This window comes from Lactuca sativa, chromosome 2 (genome assembly GCF_002870075.4).
Source record: "Lactuca sativa cultivar Salinas chromosome 2, Lsat_Salinas_v11, whole genome shotgun sequence".
NCBI lineage: Eukaryota > Viridiplantae > Streptophyta > Magnoliopsida > Asterales > Asteraceae > Lactuca > Lactuca sativa.
Window position 1 is genome coordinate 151,812,826 of NC_056624.2, and position 16,143 is coordinate 151,828,968.

The window sequence follows — 16,143 nt, forward strand, 5'->3', positions numbered from 1 at the left end:
ATATATAAAGTTATTTCAAATATAAATATAAAATAAAATAAATAACTATAATTAAAGTAACCTAAGTAATAACAAAAAAAATATATAATATATAATTATATATCACGTATATTTGTCTTGCAACAAAATTTAATTACTAACATTAACGTGAAAAATATGTGCAAAATTGGAAATAAGTTTTCGGCAATAGAATTAGACTACAACACGGTTTGACCCTTTCGGGATTCCCAAGAAAAATACTATCTTTATCCCTGATCCCGTCCCTATCAATATTTCCCCCTACTCCTTAATCTGTTCTTGTTGTTGTCAACGTTGGCGTACCCACTGTATGCTTGTATTGACAATGCAAAACACGATCACCTCTGCCAAACTCAATTTTACTTCTTCACTTCTCTGATTGATTGATCCCACAATCAATTCATCATCTTCTTGTTTGTTCCCTTTATTATAAATTTTTTTGCATGTAATTGGAGTTGAGGAGAAGCTGTGATTAAAGATGTCTTCGATTGATCTGGAATCTATCTCGGAGGCTACATCAGGAGCAATTGGAGCTGTTTTGAGCACAACCATCTTGTACCCTCTTGACACATGTAAAGCTAAGTATCAGGCTGAGGTTCGCTCTCATGGCCGACAGAAATACAAGTAATTTTCGCTCTTGAACTTCCCTAAATTCATCTGTTTTCAGTGATCTGATTCTTGTTATGTTGTTGAAGTTAATTGATTGATTTCTATTTGGTTATCTTGTTGATTACATCATGTGGGTGTTCGTGATCTGTTGAATAATTGAATTTCGCAAGATTTGATTTTGCACAGCCGTGCAAGATCAAAATTGATCTTAGTATTTTTCTAAATTTAGCACCTTTTATGTTGAGCTTATTAGTTTGTTTTTGCATCGGATTTGTAAAAAAAAAATCGTTTGAAAGATGAAATTGATGATAGATTGGGTTCGCTACAGAAGATGGCAAAGATTACTATAATTTAGGAGTTAACAACTGAAGATATTTATATCATGTTTATTTCTGAAATTGTTCTTGAGTATTTATCTTAAGAATCTTGTATTTGTTCTTCTGAATAGATGGTGTTTATTGACTTGTAAGTTGTAAATCTGAATCAGAATCAAATAATTTGATAACATGTGCTTATTGCTAAGGATACTTAGGGGATTTTACATTTATATCAATACTCAGTTTTCTTACAAGAACTCCTAAATTGCTCCTCCAAATCTAATTATTTTGACCCTAAATAATCAGAAAACTACTATCATAATGAGTTTTGACTCAGGTTGAAACACATCCTTAAACAAGATTTTTTCCTGAATGAGACCAAATGACAATTTTACCCTTATGTCTAAGAGTGATGTTGAATACAAAAGAAGTCAGGATTTAGGTCAAAGGGCAATCACATAAAAAGTGAGTTCTGAATAGATAAAGTCCTGCCCCTTTATATTATGACCACAAAAGGCTCTAATAATGTCATAATCTAATCAACCATTGGTTTGATATATTGATCACTTTCAAGACATTGTTGATTTTTTCATGATATGATCAATTTATAACAAAATTTCCCACGTGGGTCCTACAGGAAACTATCAGATGTGTTGTTGGAAGCAGTATCCAGTGGTCGAGTTTTATCATTATATCAAGGCCTTGGAACAAAGAATTTACAATCTTTTATAGCACAATTTGTATACTTTTATGGATACAGCTACTTTAAAAGATTGTATCAGATAAAATACAACACAAAATCAATTGGAACAAAAGCAAATTTGATTCTTGCAGCTGCTGCAGGTGCATGTACTGCTATCATAACTCAGGTTAGAAACTAATCAAAATCATCCTTTTTTTTTAGCTTTTTCTTTTATATTTTTTTTTCTGATTTTGTATTCATCTCAACTAACTCTACATCTAAAATTATCATGTAGCCTCTTGATACAGCATCATCACGAATGCAAACAAGTGCATTTGGGAGATCAAAAGGGCTTTGGGCAATGCTTACAGAAGGAAGTTGGATTGAAGCTTTTGATGGACTTGGCATCTCTTTACTTCTAACTTCAAACCCTGCAATCCAAGTAATTTTTCCCTAAATATTTTAAAACAAAAATATATATTATTTTTTTTCCTTTATTATTGAAATATAATCTAATACATGTGGGCCCCATTTGTTATACAGTACTAAACATGACACGACTGGACAGGCTTTCTAGTACATGTAGTAGTCTGTAGGCCCCACTTTTCTAGTACATGTAGTAAAAAGTGCATTTTTTACTAGTACATTTGGGCCATGTTTGTTATACAGAACTAAGTACTAAACATGACAAGACTGGTCAGGCTTTCTAGTACATATAGTAGCCTGTAGGCCCCACTTTTTTGGGTGAGACAAAAAGATTAAAAAAAAAAAGTGCATTTTGTCATATTGATATGTTTCCCTGTCCCAGTCCAATCATGTCATGTCATATCAGCTAATGAGACCTGATCTGATATGACATGACATAACATAACATTAAAGGTGCATTGCAGGTCGTTTTAGCTGATATGACATATTAGGTCTGTTTAGCTGATACTTTATTGAAAATGTGTTTTGCAGTATACAGTGTTCGATCAGCTAAAGCAAAGACTTTTAGATGGGAAGTTGAAAAAATCAGGGAACGGGTCTTCTCCCGAATCTCTTTCTGCTTTTTCCGCCTTTTTGCTTGGAGCAATTTCTAAAAGCATTGCAACGGTTCTTACATATCCGGCTATTAGGTTTGTATTCACTTGTTCATATTTTTAAACAAAATAAAGAAATAGCAACATGTTTCCATTTATTATGATTTTCAAAATCTACCCAATTATAACAATGAAAATTACTTTGTTGTATAAAACAAATCAATGAAATCGCATAACCCTTTTAAAGAACTCATGTTGATTATGTAGGTGTAAGGTCATGATTCAGGCTGCAGATTCGAGTGATGAAGAAACCAAAGAAAAGGAAAAGAAACCAAAAAAAACAATATTGAGTGTTCTTGATGCTATTTGGAAAAGAGAAGGGGTACCTGGTTTTTTCAAGGGATTACAAGCTCAAATACTGAAAACAGTATTAAGTTCTGCATTACTTTTAATGATAAAAGAAAAAATTACAGCCACTACTTGGGTCTTGATTCTTGCAATTACAAGGTATATGGTTGTGACACAAGGAAGGGTAAAGGGCAAATAAGGGAAAAAAAAAAAGGTTCTTTAATTGAAAAAGGCATCCATAAAGAAGTTAAAATTCATATCATTGCCCCTTATAAAACAAGAATAAGAAGTCGGTGTTTAATTTTTATATTCTTGTCATAGAGGGACTTGAGGAATTCTTTATTGACTTTGATTAGTTGTTTAATGTTAAGGGTGAAGAGATTATTAGACATTGAGATTCGAATTTGCTAAGATTTACCTTTTAAGTAAAGTAGAGATTATTAGACGTTGAATTACATGTTAGAATTGTCATTTCCAGAATGGTTTTTCATAGTGTCACTGTAATCACAAAATTCACAAAAATATATCATAATAACCCACTAACTTCTTCTTTTTCTTTTGCATTGGGCCAAAACTGTGATGAGGGCCTCTAAAATAAAAAGAAGGCTTAGCCTAAAACTTAAATGTAAAGCGAATGGTCTAATGGTCCATATCAAGTTATCAACAATTGTGTATTCGGTCTTGCACTCGAGGCCTTGTTCAATTGTTTTTCTACACTACCAAACACCCCATCTATTGAATCCAGTGTTTTAAAAATTGGTTGTTTAGCCGACTCTGATTGATTCTTGGTTCAATAGGTTTGGCTGTTGGTTCAACCCGGTTTTTATATTTTTTATGTGTGCTTTATTTTCCTCTACACATATATATATATACAACTAAGAATTTAACATCCACAAACATGAACATATGAACTTTTATCATAATGAACTATATTATAAAGCTATAGAAATACAGTTGAGAAGTAAAATGTTTCCAAGTTGAGAATATCGACGTTTGACGGGTGTCTGGTCTGCGTTGAATTTGTGTGGCCTACGAGTAGTTTACACTCTAAATAATCTGATCAATCGAATTGTTCATTTTTTTGGCTTAGTGAGTTCAACTTCCAAGTCCAATTAACCAATTCAAACGATTTTTTACCGGTTCAACCCAGTTTTTGAAGAAACTGTTCGCTTCAATCTGGTCTTGAAATTCGCATAAAATCGACCGTTGTTGAACCACTCTCATCTCCGGTTCCCGATCCGACCCATTCGAACCGGTCTTTAAAGCATTGATTGACGCGAAACTTTACAATTAACCTTATTTAAAAAATTAAAAAAAAAAAAATCCATACCATGACCACCTTAATACAAAAAGTCCCAACGATGGGGTTATTCAACTAGTTTTTTTGCTGTTTACCATTTTTTTCAACTTGTGGCGCACTCAATGATGGTGATTTTAGTGTTATCAACATATTTTAGTATAGTTAGTATTACTATCGAGATAGGTTGGCTCGAATTTACTTTTTGAGATTAAGGTAAAGGATGCACACTCGAATTGATAAATGTGGACTCAAGATTTCGGCGCAACCCCTAGGGACCGAGTTTCGAGGGACAGCGCCTCTAATAGGGTCCAAGAGGCAAAGCCTATAGCGGCAGTTTTTCCAATATAACTGTCATTAATCACCATGTTCCATGTATAAAAGGAAGATGGAAGTTACATGCAGATGTTATGAGACATAATAACCAAAATTTGATTTCTTCTCTTTGCATCAAACTGTCTTAAAGAACACAAAGCACAATCAAGATATTATGTGTTTGTGAAGCGGATTAGTCTTGTAATTTGGTTTGATCTCTCGGATTATCCCATAAATCTACATTTGTGTAACCTCGGGAATAAGGGTCGAATTACATATTTCGACATATTTTTCACTTTTCTAAACATTTATCCAATAGATTATCCAAATTATTGTTATTCAAATCCCTTAAAATCTAACACTTTGTATGTGAATACTCATCCCCAAGTGGCTTTGTTTAGAACATTATATACCTCTTAGCTTTTAATTCAATGTTTTAAGATTGTATTTGTTGATATAACTCTTGCACTCCAAGACTATAAGATGCTTAGTTTAGAGTTTTTTAGGACTAGTAAACCTCATAAGAGATTTTTGTGGGATGCAATGAACCAAAACTCTATTACGGACATAGCAGCAACTAAAAAGCTTTTGGCTTAACGGTATCGAGATGTTTAAAAATGTGTTCATCCTCCAAAGGGTTGAGTGTTCAAGCTCCTTTGTGGAAAAAGTGGTAGCTTAAGAGTAGGGCGTTAAAAAAAGGACATAGGTGGCCATATAAATGACAACATACAAAAACTTTTAGGATACCTTTTGCTTATTAAACATGATACGGATAAAATCTTTTATAAAATTTTATTATGTTATTACACTACATTTATTGGTAAAAAGATTGAGAACTTGGTTGCCAAGGTAGCAGAAGAGAGAATTAAAAAATATATACATGTAAAGCTTCACGGGGTGGTTCGGAAAGACTGATGTGGCTTCGGCGCACACCGTACGGTGACTTTGGACGAGGTTATTCGACAATCTAACTCGGTATATATCTGCCGGAGGAGAGAGAAAAGAGGTTTGAATTGGAAAGTTACAATAATGGTCCTTAAGAATTCTTTTTTGCTTCACTTTCTACCTCAAACTTAAATTGGAAATACTATATTTACCCTTCTACTTTATAAAAGCTAACATTTTTGTTTTATTCCCTTTCATAAGTAATACTCTTTATTAATTCAAATAAACCTTTTGAAGGATCTTGTATGCCAAAGAATCATATTAAAGTGATATTGTTGTTTAAAATATGATACTTATGGGTCACATTAACAACAACTTGATACAGTTGATTATTTATTACAAATTAATTTTAATAAATATTCAATAACTTTTATAATTAAATTGGAAATTATTTATTTCTAGGAAATAATAATTTTCATTAGCAGGTAACATTATATAATTCATATGGTATGAATTAATAAGTCATGTACAACATTTTAGACTAGATAAATTCTTTTGTTTTATACAAAAAAATTAAAGTTTATATTTTATAAACTTTGTTTATAAAATATAAACGTTTTTGTCTTTTTTTGTCTTCATATTTTCGAAGTTTGGCAAGACAAAAGAGAGTATGGGTTTTTCTAGTTGTTTAATCAAAAGGAATGACTTATTGAATTGTTTCTTCAAACGCTTTAAGCCTAAACATACATGCATTAAGACATAGGGACATGGTTGTCTAAAGTAGAAGTAACTATTGGATAAAGAATTCACTTTATGCATTAAGAGATATGAGATTTTCATTCTTGTCTCTTCACTTGATGAAAACCATAAGTGCATATGGCATGCACTCTCTCTCATTTCTTCTTAAGTCTTGAAGATATTACTTGCCTTTATGCTCTCTTTATGCTCTTAGTTTGATAAGAACATAAAGCTTAAGAGTCTTAAGAGTTTTTTTTTCGATATACAAAAGAACTAGCATTCTACATCAACTTTCAAGTTTCCCAAGAGGATCCAAAAAACTATAAAAGTTGTATTTTCTTCATCTCTTCTTTGTTGCTTGTTTAAATTTTTCTACGATTTGCAAGATGATCATTGGTGGGTTACAAACTTGTTTTATGTTATTCAAATTAACAACTCATCCGTTGCTAAATTTTATGTTTTTTAAACTAATTTTTGAATAAAAACTTAACACCCTTTTATATAAATTAATAATTATTATACCTCGAAAAATATAATTTTATTTTATAAAGTTTATAAAATATAATCAATCTATTTTATTCTTTTACCTGAAAATATCGGTGATACTCAACAAAATTAATTTATTTAATGTGATTATCTTTTATATAAATTAATTTTACTTTAAAAAAATATAGCATGATAAAAATAATTTGTTTGAAATGTTTATTTTTAATATTTATTATTTTTATAAAAAAAATAGTATGACAAGTGTGATAATACACTCCCTGTCATTCTTATACCCAATGTGGCAAATCCTAGATGGCACTTACATGAACCGTAGCATCACTCCTTCCGGCCTAAGCAATTGGTCTCTAGCCAGAGAAAAAACAAGGTCGCCTGGCAATTTGCTTTCACAACCATGAGTTGCACACATGGCAAACCATGAGTGATCAAAATTATTAAAAAAACATCATATGATTAATATTTTTATACATATAAAGCTTTATATAAAATTAAAATGTATTGGTGGTTGTGTTAAGGTGTTATAGACTCAATAATATCTTTTGATTGTTGTATGTAGTAAGACGCAAGAATCTTATGTGATGTAACATACTTAGCATAATATGCTTGAAATTACACTTCATTATCAGATTATTGACTATCGCCATTGCTTGTACTATTACGTGATGTAAGATGCAAGAATATTATGTGATGTAACATACTTAGCACAATATGCTTGGAATAACACTCCATATTATCGAATTATTGACCATCAGCATTATTTGTACTTATTGAAATAACCGTACAAACATGTTAGTCTTGACTTCTGCTATAAAACATTATCTCTAAGTTTTAGAAATAAAACTGATGTATTGCTTAAAAAATCATAAACTATAGGGAAAATGACTTATTAAGGTAATTATTAATTAACTTTTCGTTATGTTCACATTTGGGTTACTATCTTTTTTTTGTACACATCTAGGTAATAAACTTGTTGGAAGTGTTCACATATGATCATTATGACCTGCTATAGCAGGTTAAATCCTAAATGTGAACGTTTTTAACAAGTTCGTTACCTATATGTATACAAAAAAAATAGTTATCCAAACATGAACAAAACGAAAAGTAAAAATAAATTATACGAATGGTCCCTATGGTTTGGGGGAATTTGTGTTTTTGGTCTCTAATTTATTTTTTTAACTTGGATGGTCCCTACTATTTATTTTTGTTGCGCGTTTGGTCTCTGTCTTACCTAAAAAGACTATTGTGCCCTTATTAATTTGTTTTTTTTATTTATGTATTTAATTTTTACATATTTAAAAAAATTAATAGACCTCACATATTTGTATCTCCTCGGATGATCCCTACTGTTTATTTTTTAATTAATTTGTTTTCTTGTTTATGTATTTATTCTTTATATATTTAAGAAAAATTAGTAGACGCCACATATCTGTATCTTCTCGCCATCTCATCTCTCATCCTCCTCAACTTTTATTTGGTTTTCATCTTTAGTGATATCGACGTCTTCATCATCTCTTATTTTTTCGATCCTTCAACTCCGTCGAATCAACACCACAACCCACTAAAGATGAAGAGAAAGTAGGTTATGGTGTTGGTTCGTCAGAGTTGAAGTACCAAAAAAAGAAGAATGGTGAAAACGTCGATGTTACTAAATATGGAAAAGAATTAGAAGTTGGGGAGGATGAGAGATGGGATGGTGACCGGTAAGACCCAAATTAAATTCCGCAAATGTGGTTTCAGGTTTACGGTGAGGAGATACAGATATGTGGGGTCTATTAGTTTTTTTCGATATATAAAAAAAGAAATACATAAATAAGAAAATTAATTAAAAAATAAATTAATAAGGGCATAATAGTCCTTTTAGGTAAGACAGAGACCAGACGTGCAACAAAAATAAACAGTAGGGACCATTTGAATTAAATTTCTCAAATGTGGTTTGAGGTTTATGGTGAGAAGATACAGATATGTGGGGTAAATTAAAATTTTTAAATATATAAAAAATAAATACATAAATAAGAAAATTAATAAGGGAAAAATAGTCTTTTTAGGTAACACAAGGACCAAACACGTAACAAAAATAAACAATATGGACCATCCGATTAAAAGAAAATAAGTTAGGGATCAAAAACACAAATTCTCACAAACCATAAGGACCATTTGTGTAATTTATTTTTACTTTTCGTTTTGTTCATATTTGGGTAACTATTTTTCTTGTACACATCTAGGTAACGAACTTGTTGAAAGTGTTCACATCTAGAATTTAACCTGCTATAGCAAGTCATAATGATCATATGTGAACACTTCGAATAAGTTTGTTACTTAGATGTGTACAAAAAAATAATAATAATTACCTAGATGTGAATAGTAGTAGAGATCTATACTACTGGAAGCACAGGACTCACGCTTGGATCAGGGAAAGTCACAAGGTTACCAAGAAGCTAGTGATTGGTCTCGTTTTATTCAAGTATGTCATGACCATTGTTTCGGTAATGACTAGTAAGATGGTTGTTATTCCGACCCTAGTGGTCATATCAAATTGAGTCCGACTACGATGAGTTTGTTACGTGAGAACCAAGTTCGATGTAACATCTGACATAAGTTAGAAGATTGGAATCATTTTACAAGTCCTATTTCGTTGATGATTCCGGGACGTAATCATCCTAAGGGGGTGATAATTGTAACCCCCGTAGATTAGGGTTAGTCAATTTAGAGACGATAAGTGTAACGCCCCATCTCTGGTTTGTTGCTTCCGTGACATTTATTTAGAAGTTTTCAAGAGGGACTCGTCGAGTAGGGACGAGATTTCGAGCACGTGTTAGTCGGCGACTCGGCGAGTCCATATTCGGGACTCGGCGAGTCCGCATGCCAGGTAGAAACCCTAAATCCCCGGGTTTGCACCCTATTTAAACCACCTTATGAGCCCCAAACTCGTCCCCTTCACCCTCAGAGCATCATTTAGCAAACCCTAACCATTTCCTTGAGTATTTGAGCATTTCTTGTGTGAATCTTGAAGTTTTGAAGAGAAGAAGGAGGCTAGATCCAAAGGAGAAGAAGAAGATCCAAGGTCTTGCACCCATTTCAGAGTTTATTGAGGTATTAATCGAATTCCTTCTGTTTCTATGATTGATTTCTCTTTCATAAGCATATTTAGCCTCTTTTACCCATTCCTTAGCTTGTTCATAGTAGAGAGATCACATTAGATTGATTAGCTTTCGGATCTAGCCATGTTTCAGTTCCAAAATCGTAGATCTATCACCTTTATAGAGCCATTTTGCATGATAGCCCTAGGTCTACTCTTCTAAGTGCCTTTTTAGCCTTTATATCCTTTTTCATGCGTATGTGCACGTAAAGTTGGAAACTTTACGTGGTAAACCAGCCTTAGAAACTCAGATCTATAAATTGTATGCGGTGGTTTTGAGCAGAATCGAGCTTTTAGTAACTGCATGCATGTTACTCGGCGAGTTGTTCTTTGGACTCGGCGAGTCAGGTCGCGAGTCCCCGATCTTTCCCTTTTGAGTGATTCCGAGTGGGGACCAGTGAGCAGTAGGATGGACTCAGTGAGTCGGAGGTTAGACTCAGTAATAGAGGGACTCGACGAGTTGTTCATACAACTCGGCGAGTCCAAGACAATCTTCTTAGCTCAAGAACAACTCGTCGAGTTGTTCATACGACTCGGCGAGTCGGATGCAGTTTGCCTGAGTTTTTGAATCGAAGAGGGGACTCGTCGAGTCGATGCCATACTCGACGAGTAGCCACGAGTAGGGTTGAGAAGTGAGACTAGAGACTCGGCGAATTGGCGGCCCAAATCGGCGAGTCAGGTCAGCTGTAGGTTGACTTTGACCGGGAGAGTTGACTTTGACCAGGGGTAAAAGAGTCATTTTACCCAATGCAGTGATTAGCATCTGATTGAGTGTGTTTATGGATTTGTAGCCGGGGAGATACCGGAGCAGCAGCAGATAGCTTCCAGAGTCATACACACAGCAGCCAGTTCACGAGGTGAGTTTTCCTTCCAGTAGGAACGGGTCTACGGCCACAATGCCGACCCGTTTAGTTAGCAGTAGTTCCGGACTTCAGTCCGATGCAGTAGTTCAGTATGCTTGATGTCTATGTGATTCAAGCATGTTTATGTGTTATATGTTCCAGACTTCAGTACGATGCAGTATGCAGTATACGTGTCTATATTAGTTGATATGTGTTATGCTATGTTATGATCAGTCAGTTCCGGACCTCGGTCCGATGCAGGGGACAAGGTCCCAGTCAGTTCCGGACTACGGTCCGATGCAGTTAGTTCCGGACTTCGGTCCGATGCAGTCAGTTCCGGACTTCGGTCCGATGCAGTTAGTCCCGGACTTTGGTCCGATGCATTCAGTTCCGGACTTCTGCCCGATGCAGCTAGTTCCGGACTTTGGTCCGATGCAGTGGGCAAGGCCCAGTATGTGCTTTATTTGTTATTGAGTGGTATGTGGTAGTTTGGGGGAGCTCACTAAGCTTTGTGCTTACAGTTTCAGTTCTTGGTTTCAGGTACTTCCGCAAGCAAAGGGAAGAGCTCGGGATGATGGCATCGCACACACCACAGCTTCAGTTTTGTCTTGGGAGTTGATTCAGTTTCTTTGATATGTTTTGATACAGTTGTGATACAGTTTTTCTCACGGTATTTTATTATGGTTTTGAAACACGCAACGTATGGTTTTATTATGTGATACTCAGTTTCATGGTTTTGTTATATTAAAAATGAAATTTTTGGGTCGTATTTTTGGGTCGTTTCAATAAGCGTCAAAAACGAATTTTTGATAGAAGATTATTTACAATGAATAATCTTAACTAACCTGTAGTATATGTCACAAGGTTTCCGTGCATATAAAGAATGCCGAAATCCGAGTTATAACGAAGAAGTTATGACATGTTGAAGTTTCGCGACAGAACCGACACGACACAGCGCGACGTAAATAGTGAAATTACGTTAGAGCGATATTTACACCTAGTGATCTCAACGAAAGTCGTAGAGTTCGTTAAACCAAGAGCGTGCATAAAAAGAATGCCCAAATCTGACTTCGTATGAGGAAGTTATGATTTTTCTAAGTTTCAGCTTAGCAGTATGCAGCCCGAAACTCGAATTCGAGATCGAGTGATTGTTGGTCGAAACAATCTAAACGAGAATCAAAGATCTCGTCGATAGTAGTCCAATGGTAAAAAGACAGACGAAAACGGATGTCGGATGAAGAAGTTATGAATTTATAACGGAGTTTTCCTGTCCCGGCCTACTAAAAATATATAATAAAAATAAAGTCAAAATTAGCCAGCGGAGTCTAAATGAAAGTTGTAGAGCTTAGTCTCACCTACGCGTGGATATAAAGAACGTCAAAAACGGAGCTTGTATGTGAAAGTTACGCAAGTTTGAAGTCTGCTTAATCGAGTATGCCCAACGTAATTTTGGAGTACGCCCAGTGTACTCAGAACCGCCTCAGCTACGCATGCAATGACGTCACTCGAGTACATACGCATGCAATGACGTCGCGTATGCCCAGCGTACCTAGATTTATGCCCAGCGTAATCCCAGATTCAGCACCCTATAAATAGAATACGAGGGCAGCCGATTCCTTTGCTCATTTTCTCTTCTCTCTCTGCCGTTTTGCCTCAATTTTCGTGCAAGAAATATCCCGAAGCCCCGGTATCATTCCCGAGCCTCGAAGCATGTCCTGAAGCCCGAAAGATCCCGAGAAGTGAAATTTTCAAGCCGAAGCTCTGCCCGCGAGAAGCCCGATTTTTGTGAAGATCTCCTAGTTTCACCGAAGAATACTACTTCTACAAGTCATAGTGTTGTTCGATCAACTTCTAATCATGTGAGTGTATAGTCCCTTTCATAAACACGATAATAATACAAGTATTGTTTGAATGTATTAAGTATATTGTTGTTTATATGAGTGAGTGTATAGTTACTTTCTTCTAACACATAAATATAAAGTATTAGCTATGAAATACGTGCTATGTGTTATATATTATTTGTCAATTTCAGATGGGCTTGGAATTGATGTTTTTATACGGGTGTTAAATGATTTAAACTATATATATATATATATATATATATATATATATATATATATATATATATATATATATATATATATATATATATATTTTATATCTACAAATATGTTGGGTAGAACATCGGTAGATGAAATAGTGGCGACTATGAGATGTGGCGCCTATTGTATAAACCTTGGTGACTATGGAGTTAGCGCCTATTGTATAAACCTTGGTGACTATGGAGTTAGCGTCTATTTGATAAACCTTGGTGACGATGTGACTTCGTGCCTGTTGAGTAAACCTTGGTGACTGTGGAGTGAGCACCTGATAACTATGGATTTAGTACCTGATAGATAAACTTTGGCAGCAATAAACTTTGTGTCAATCCCTTAGATAAATCCTTAGGAATGAATGGATGAAGGATAGTTGATTCTTAGGGTAAACCCTTAAGAAATAAAGTATATATGGGGATGGGTGTTTGGGTTGATTGTTTGATGATTGAATATAATAAATGTATTATTGTGGGTTGAAAACCCTATATGCTCACCAGGCTCCCAATCCTGACCCACTCAGTTTTCTTTGTATCACAGGTATCGATGCGAAGACCCATTTCACTGAGAGATTAAAAGAGATGTAAATCACTAGTGTAAATGAATGTAAGTTCTGTTTATGCTTATGTGTATGTATCAGAACATGACATCCCGAGATTTTGTTATATAATGAAAATGCTTTTCTTTAAGAAATGTTTTGATAAATTCTTATCATATTTTGTTTTGGGGACAAATTACGCAACAGTTTTCTTTAAACGATTACTCTGATTTTATAAACAAAGCATAAACAAATCGGTCTTTTCTAGCCGTTAAATTGGGGATGTCACAATAAGAAGCCGGTTATGATGGTTTAATATATTAATATTTCACACACAATAACAACAATAAAATCACAACTTTCACAAGCCACTCAAACCTTTTAAAAATTCAAAAGCTCACATTTAATTTTGTTCCATATGAAATTTTTGATTTTTAACCTGGATTGGTTACACTACGTCTCAACTTTCTACTAAACTACAATAAATCCAACATGAAAGATATTGGAGATGGTTTTATTAAATAATAATTTTGTAAAAATCTTTAGATAGTAGCTAATTGGTTAATTTATTAATTGGTTTAGGCAGAGATTAATCAGAATTTAAAAAGAATTTTTTAAAAATAGATAGTTTTTTTTACTATTTTCATTAGTTTGACCGATTAATGAGTGTCACATCCGATTATTGGCTAGCTTTGACCCGCCCACCTAACACGGCTGATTGTCATGGCTGATTGCCATTATTTGCAGGCAGATAGAAACCTTCAAAACATCTAGACGCTGATTAATCGGTTGTATATACTGAGTTTAACAACAATACTATATATTAAGCATGTATAACGGATTTTTGGTTTGAAAATAAAACATTTCATGGTAATGAAACAAAACTGAAAATTTAATGCTTAAATCTCTTTAATGAAGCAGCTTGAGTGAAAAAAAGATGAAGATTGGTTGGTAGTTAGAGACATGATGCCAAAGTTGTAAAACTCATATAATCGGATTTTGATTAAAAAACTAATTTTTTAACAAACTCTAACAAAATAAAACTTCATTGTCGGGTTTGTTCGGATTGACGGGTTAACATGTCAGAAAACATATACTCAACCCAACTCATATAATATATGGGTTGGAAAACTCAACCCAACCCAACTCATATACCCGTTTAAGTATATGGGTTCATAGGTTCACAAGTTAATAGGTCAAACTCAACCTATAATTTGTTTAATAAATAAGCAACATATTTTAAAAAATGAGGGTTTTTAAACATAAACTCATAAAGTGATTAAAGTAATTAACATAAAAAAAGGTTTTCAACATAAATTCATAAAGTCATTAACATCCAAATAAAATTGAAAAATGAAAACATTTATTAAAAAAATATGTTCTTCGTTCGTAACTCGTGAGTATCTAAGAGTGACGATATATATATATATATATATATATATATATATATATATATATATATATATATATATATATATATATAGTTGGCTTGACCTGCGAACCTAAAAATGTAGCCCAATCCGACCTATGAAATAAACGGGTTGGCAGGTCAAAAATCTCAATTCAAACTTATCTATTTTTGGGTTGGGTTTGATTGGTGTCGGGTTACGTGTTGAATCTGGAGTTGTCAACCGTACTTATGGATATTCATCTTCTTTCTCATGGAAAAAAAATTAATCAATTTTTTTAACAGCTAATAATATAATTCTAAATTAAATCAATGTCTCAAATAAAAGATGAACATCAAACCAGTCGGTAGAATTACATATCTTTTAACTCCTTATAACGTTAAACTATAAATCTTCTAACGACTACTTAATTTAGCTACTAATAGATACTAATACTTGGGTGAAAGTCGAGAATCTATTTTGTGATTTAGTTTATAACCATAGATATGCGAGTACAAAGATGAAAGATCCATAGGTTTTTAAATACAGTAAGTTACACATGATATCTATGATTTTTCAATACATCATTATTACTTTTTTGTCACGTCTATTAAATATGTTGTTGCACAAAATGTTGGGTAGGAGTTGAGAATGGTGTAATTGTCTTCACAAGCCAATTTCTAAATATAAAGCTTCATATGAATATATACTTTCCATTCAATTCGATTTAGAGATTATATTGAATTGAAAGTAAGATAAGAGCATTTTAAAGGTTTTATGACTTATTATTATTTATTATTATTTGTTTTAAACTATTTATTACTTATTATTTTTAGAATTATAAGTTTATTGTTTTTTTTTCTATTTATATATATTATGCAAAAAAAATTATGTTTAGTATACTTAACCTCCTTATTTTTTAATCATATTTCATTTACAATTTAATTATATTTTAGTTTTCATTATTTTTAATTTATTTACCAACTAGTTATTCAATCAAATATTTAATGACATTTTATTGATGAAATATAATTTTATAATGATTATATAATATTTTCAATATTTTTTATAACTATTACATATTAATTTTTTCGTATTTTATGTTTAGAAAACAAAGATCAAATATATTGTTATTTCTATTATAGTTTGTTTGTGACATTCAACATTTATAAAAAAATATTATGTTTTTTTAAAAGAAATCACTCATGTATTGTAACATATTCACTTACAAATTATGTGTTGTAACATATTTTTTCCAAATGACAAGCGTATTTAAAAGGGATTTCATCCTAATTTAAAGGGTTAATCATTAAATTATTGAATTACGAAAATTAATTAATAGTTAAGATTACTATTTTACCCCTGTCTAGGTTTTGAAATGATCGGTCCACATTAATCCCTACATTTACACAAT

General features: G+C 33.0%; 1 protein-coding gene across 1 annotated transcript; it reads left to right on the top strand.

Annotated features, from left to right (window-relative positions):
* The first annotated feature begins 231 nt into the window (after nt 1-231).
* On the top strand, nt 232-3,445 carry LOC111918891 (peroxisomal adenine nucleotide carrier 1). Its single transcript, XM_023914509.3, has 5 exons — nt 232-642; nt 1,582-1,813; nt 1,922-2,068; nt 2,584-2,741; nt 2,913-3,445. Exons 1-5 carry the CDS (start codon nt 497-499, stop codon nt 3,190-3,192), a joined length of 963 nt encoding a protein of 320 aa, XP_023770277.1. The 5' UTR covers nt 232-496; the 3' UTR covers nt 3,193-3,445.
* Nucleotides 3,446-16,143: the final 12,698 nt, after the last annotated feature.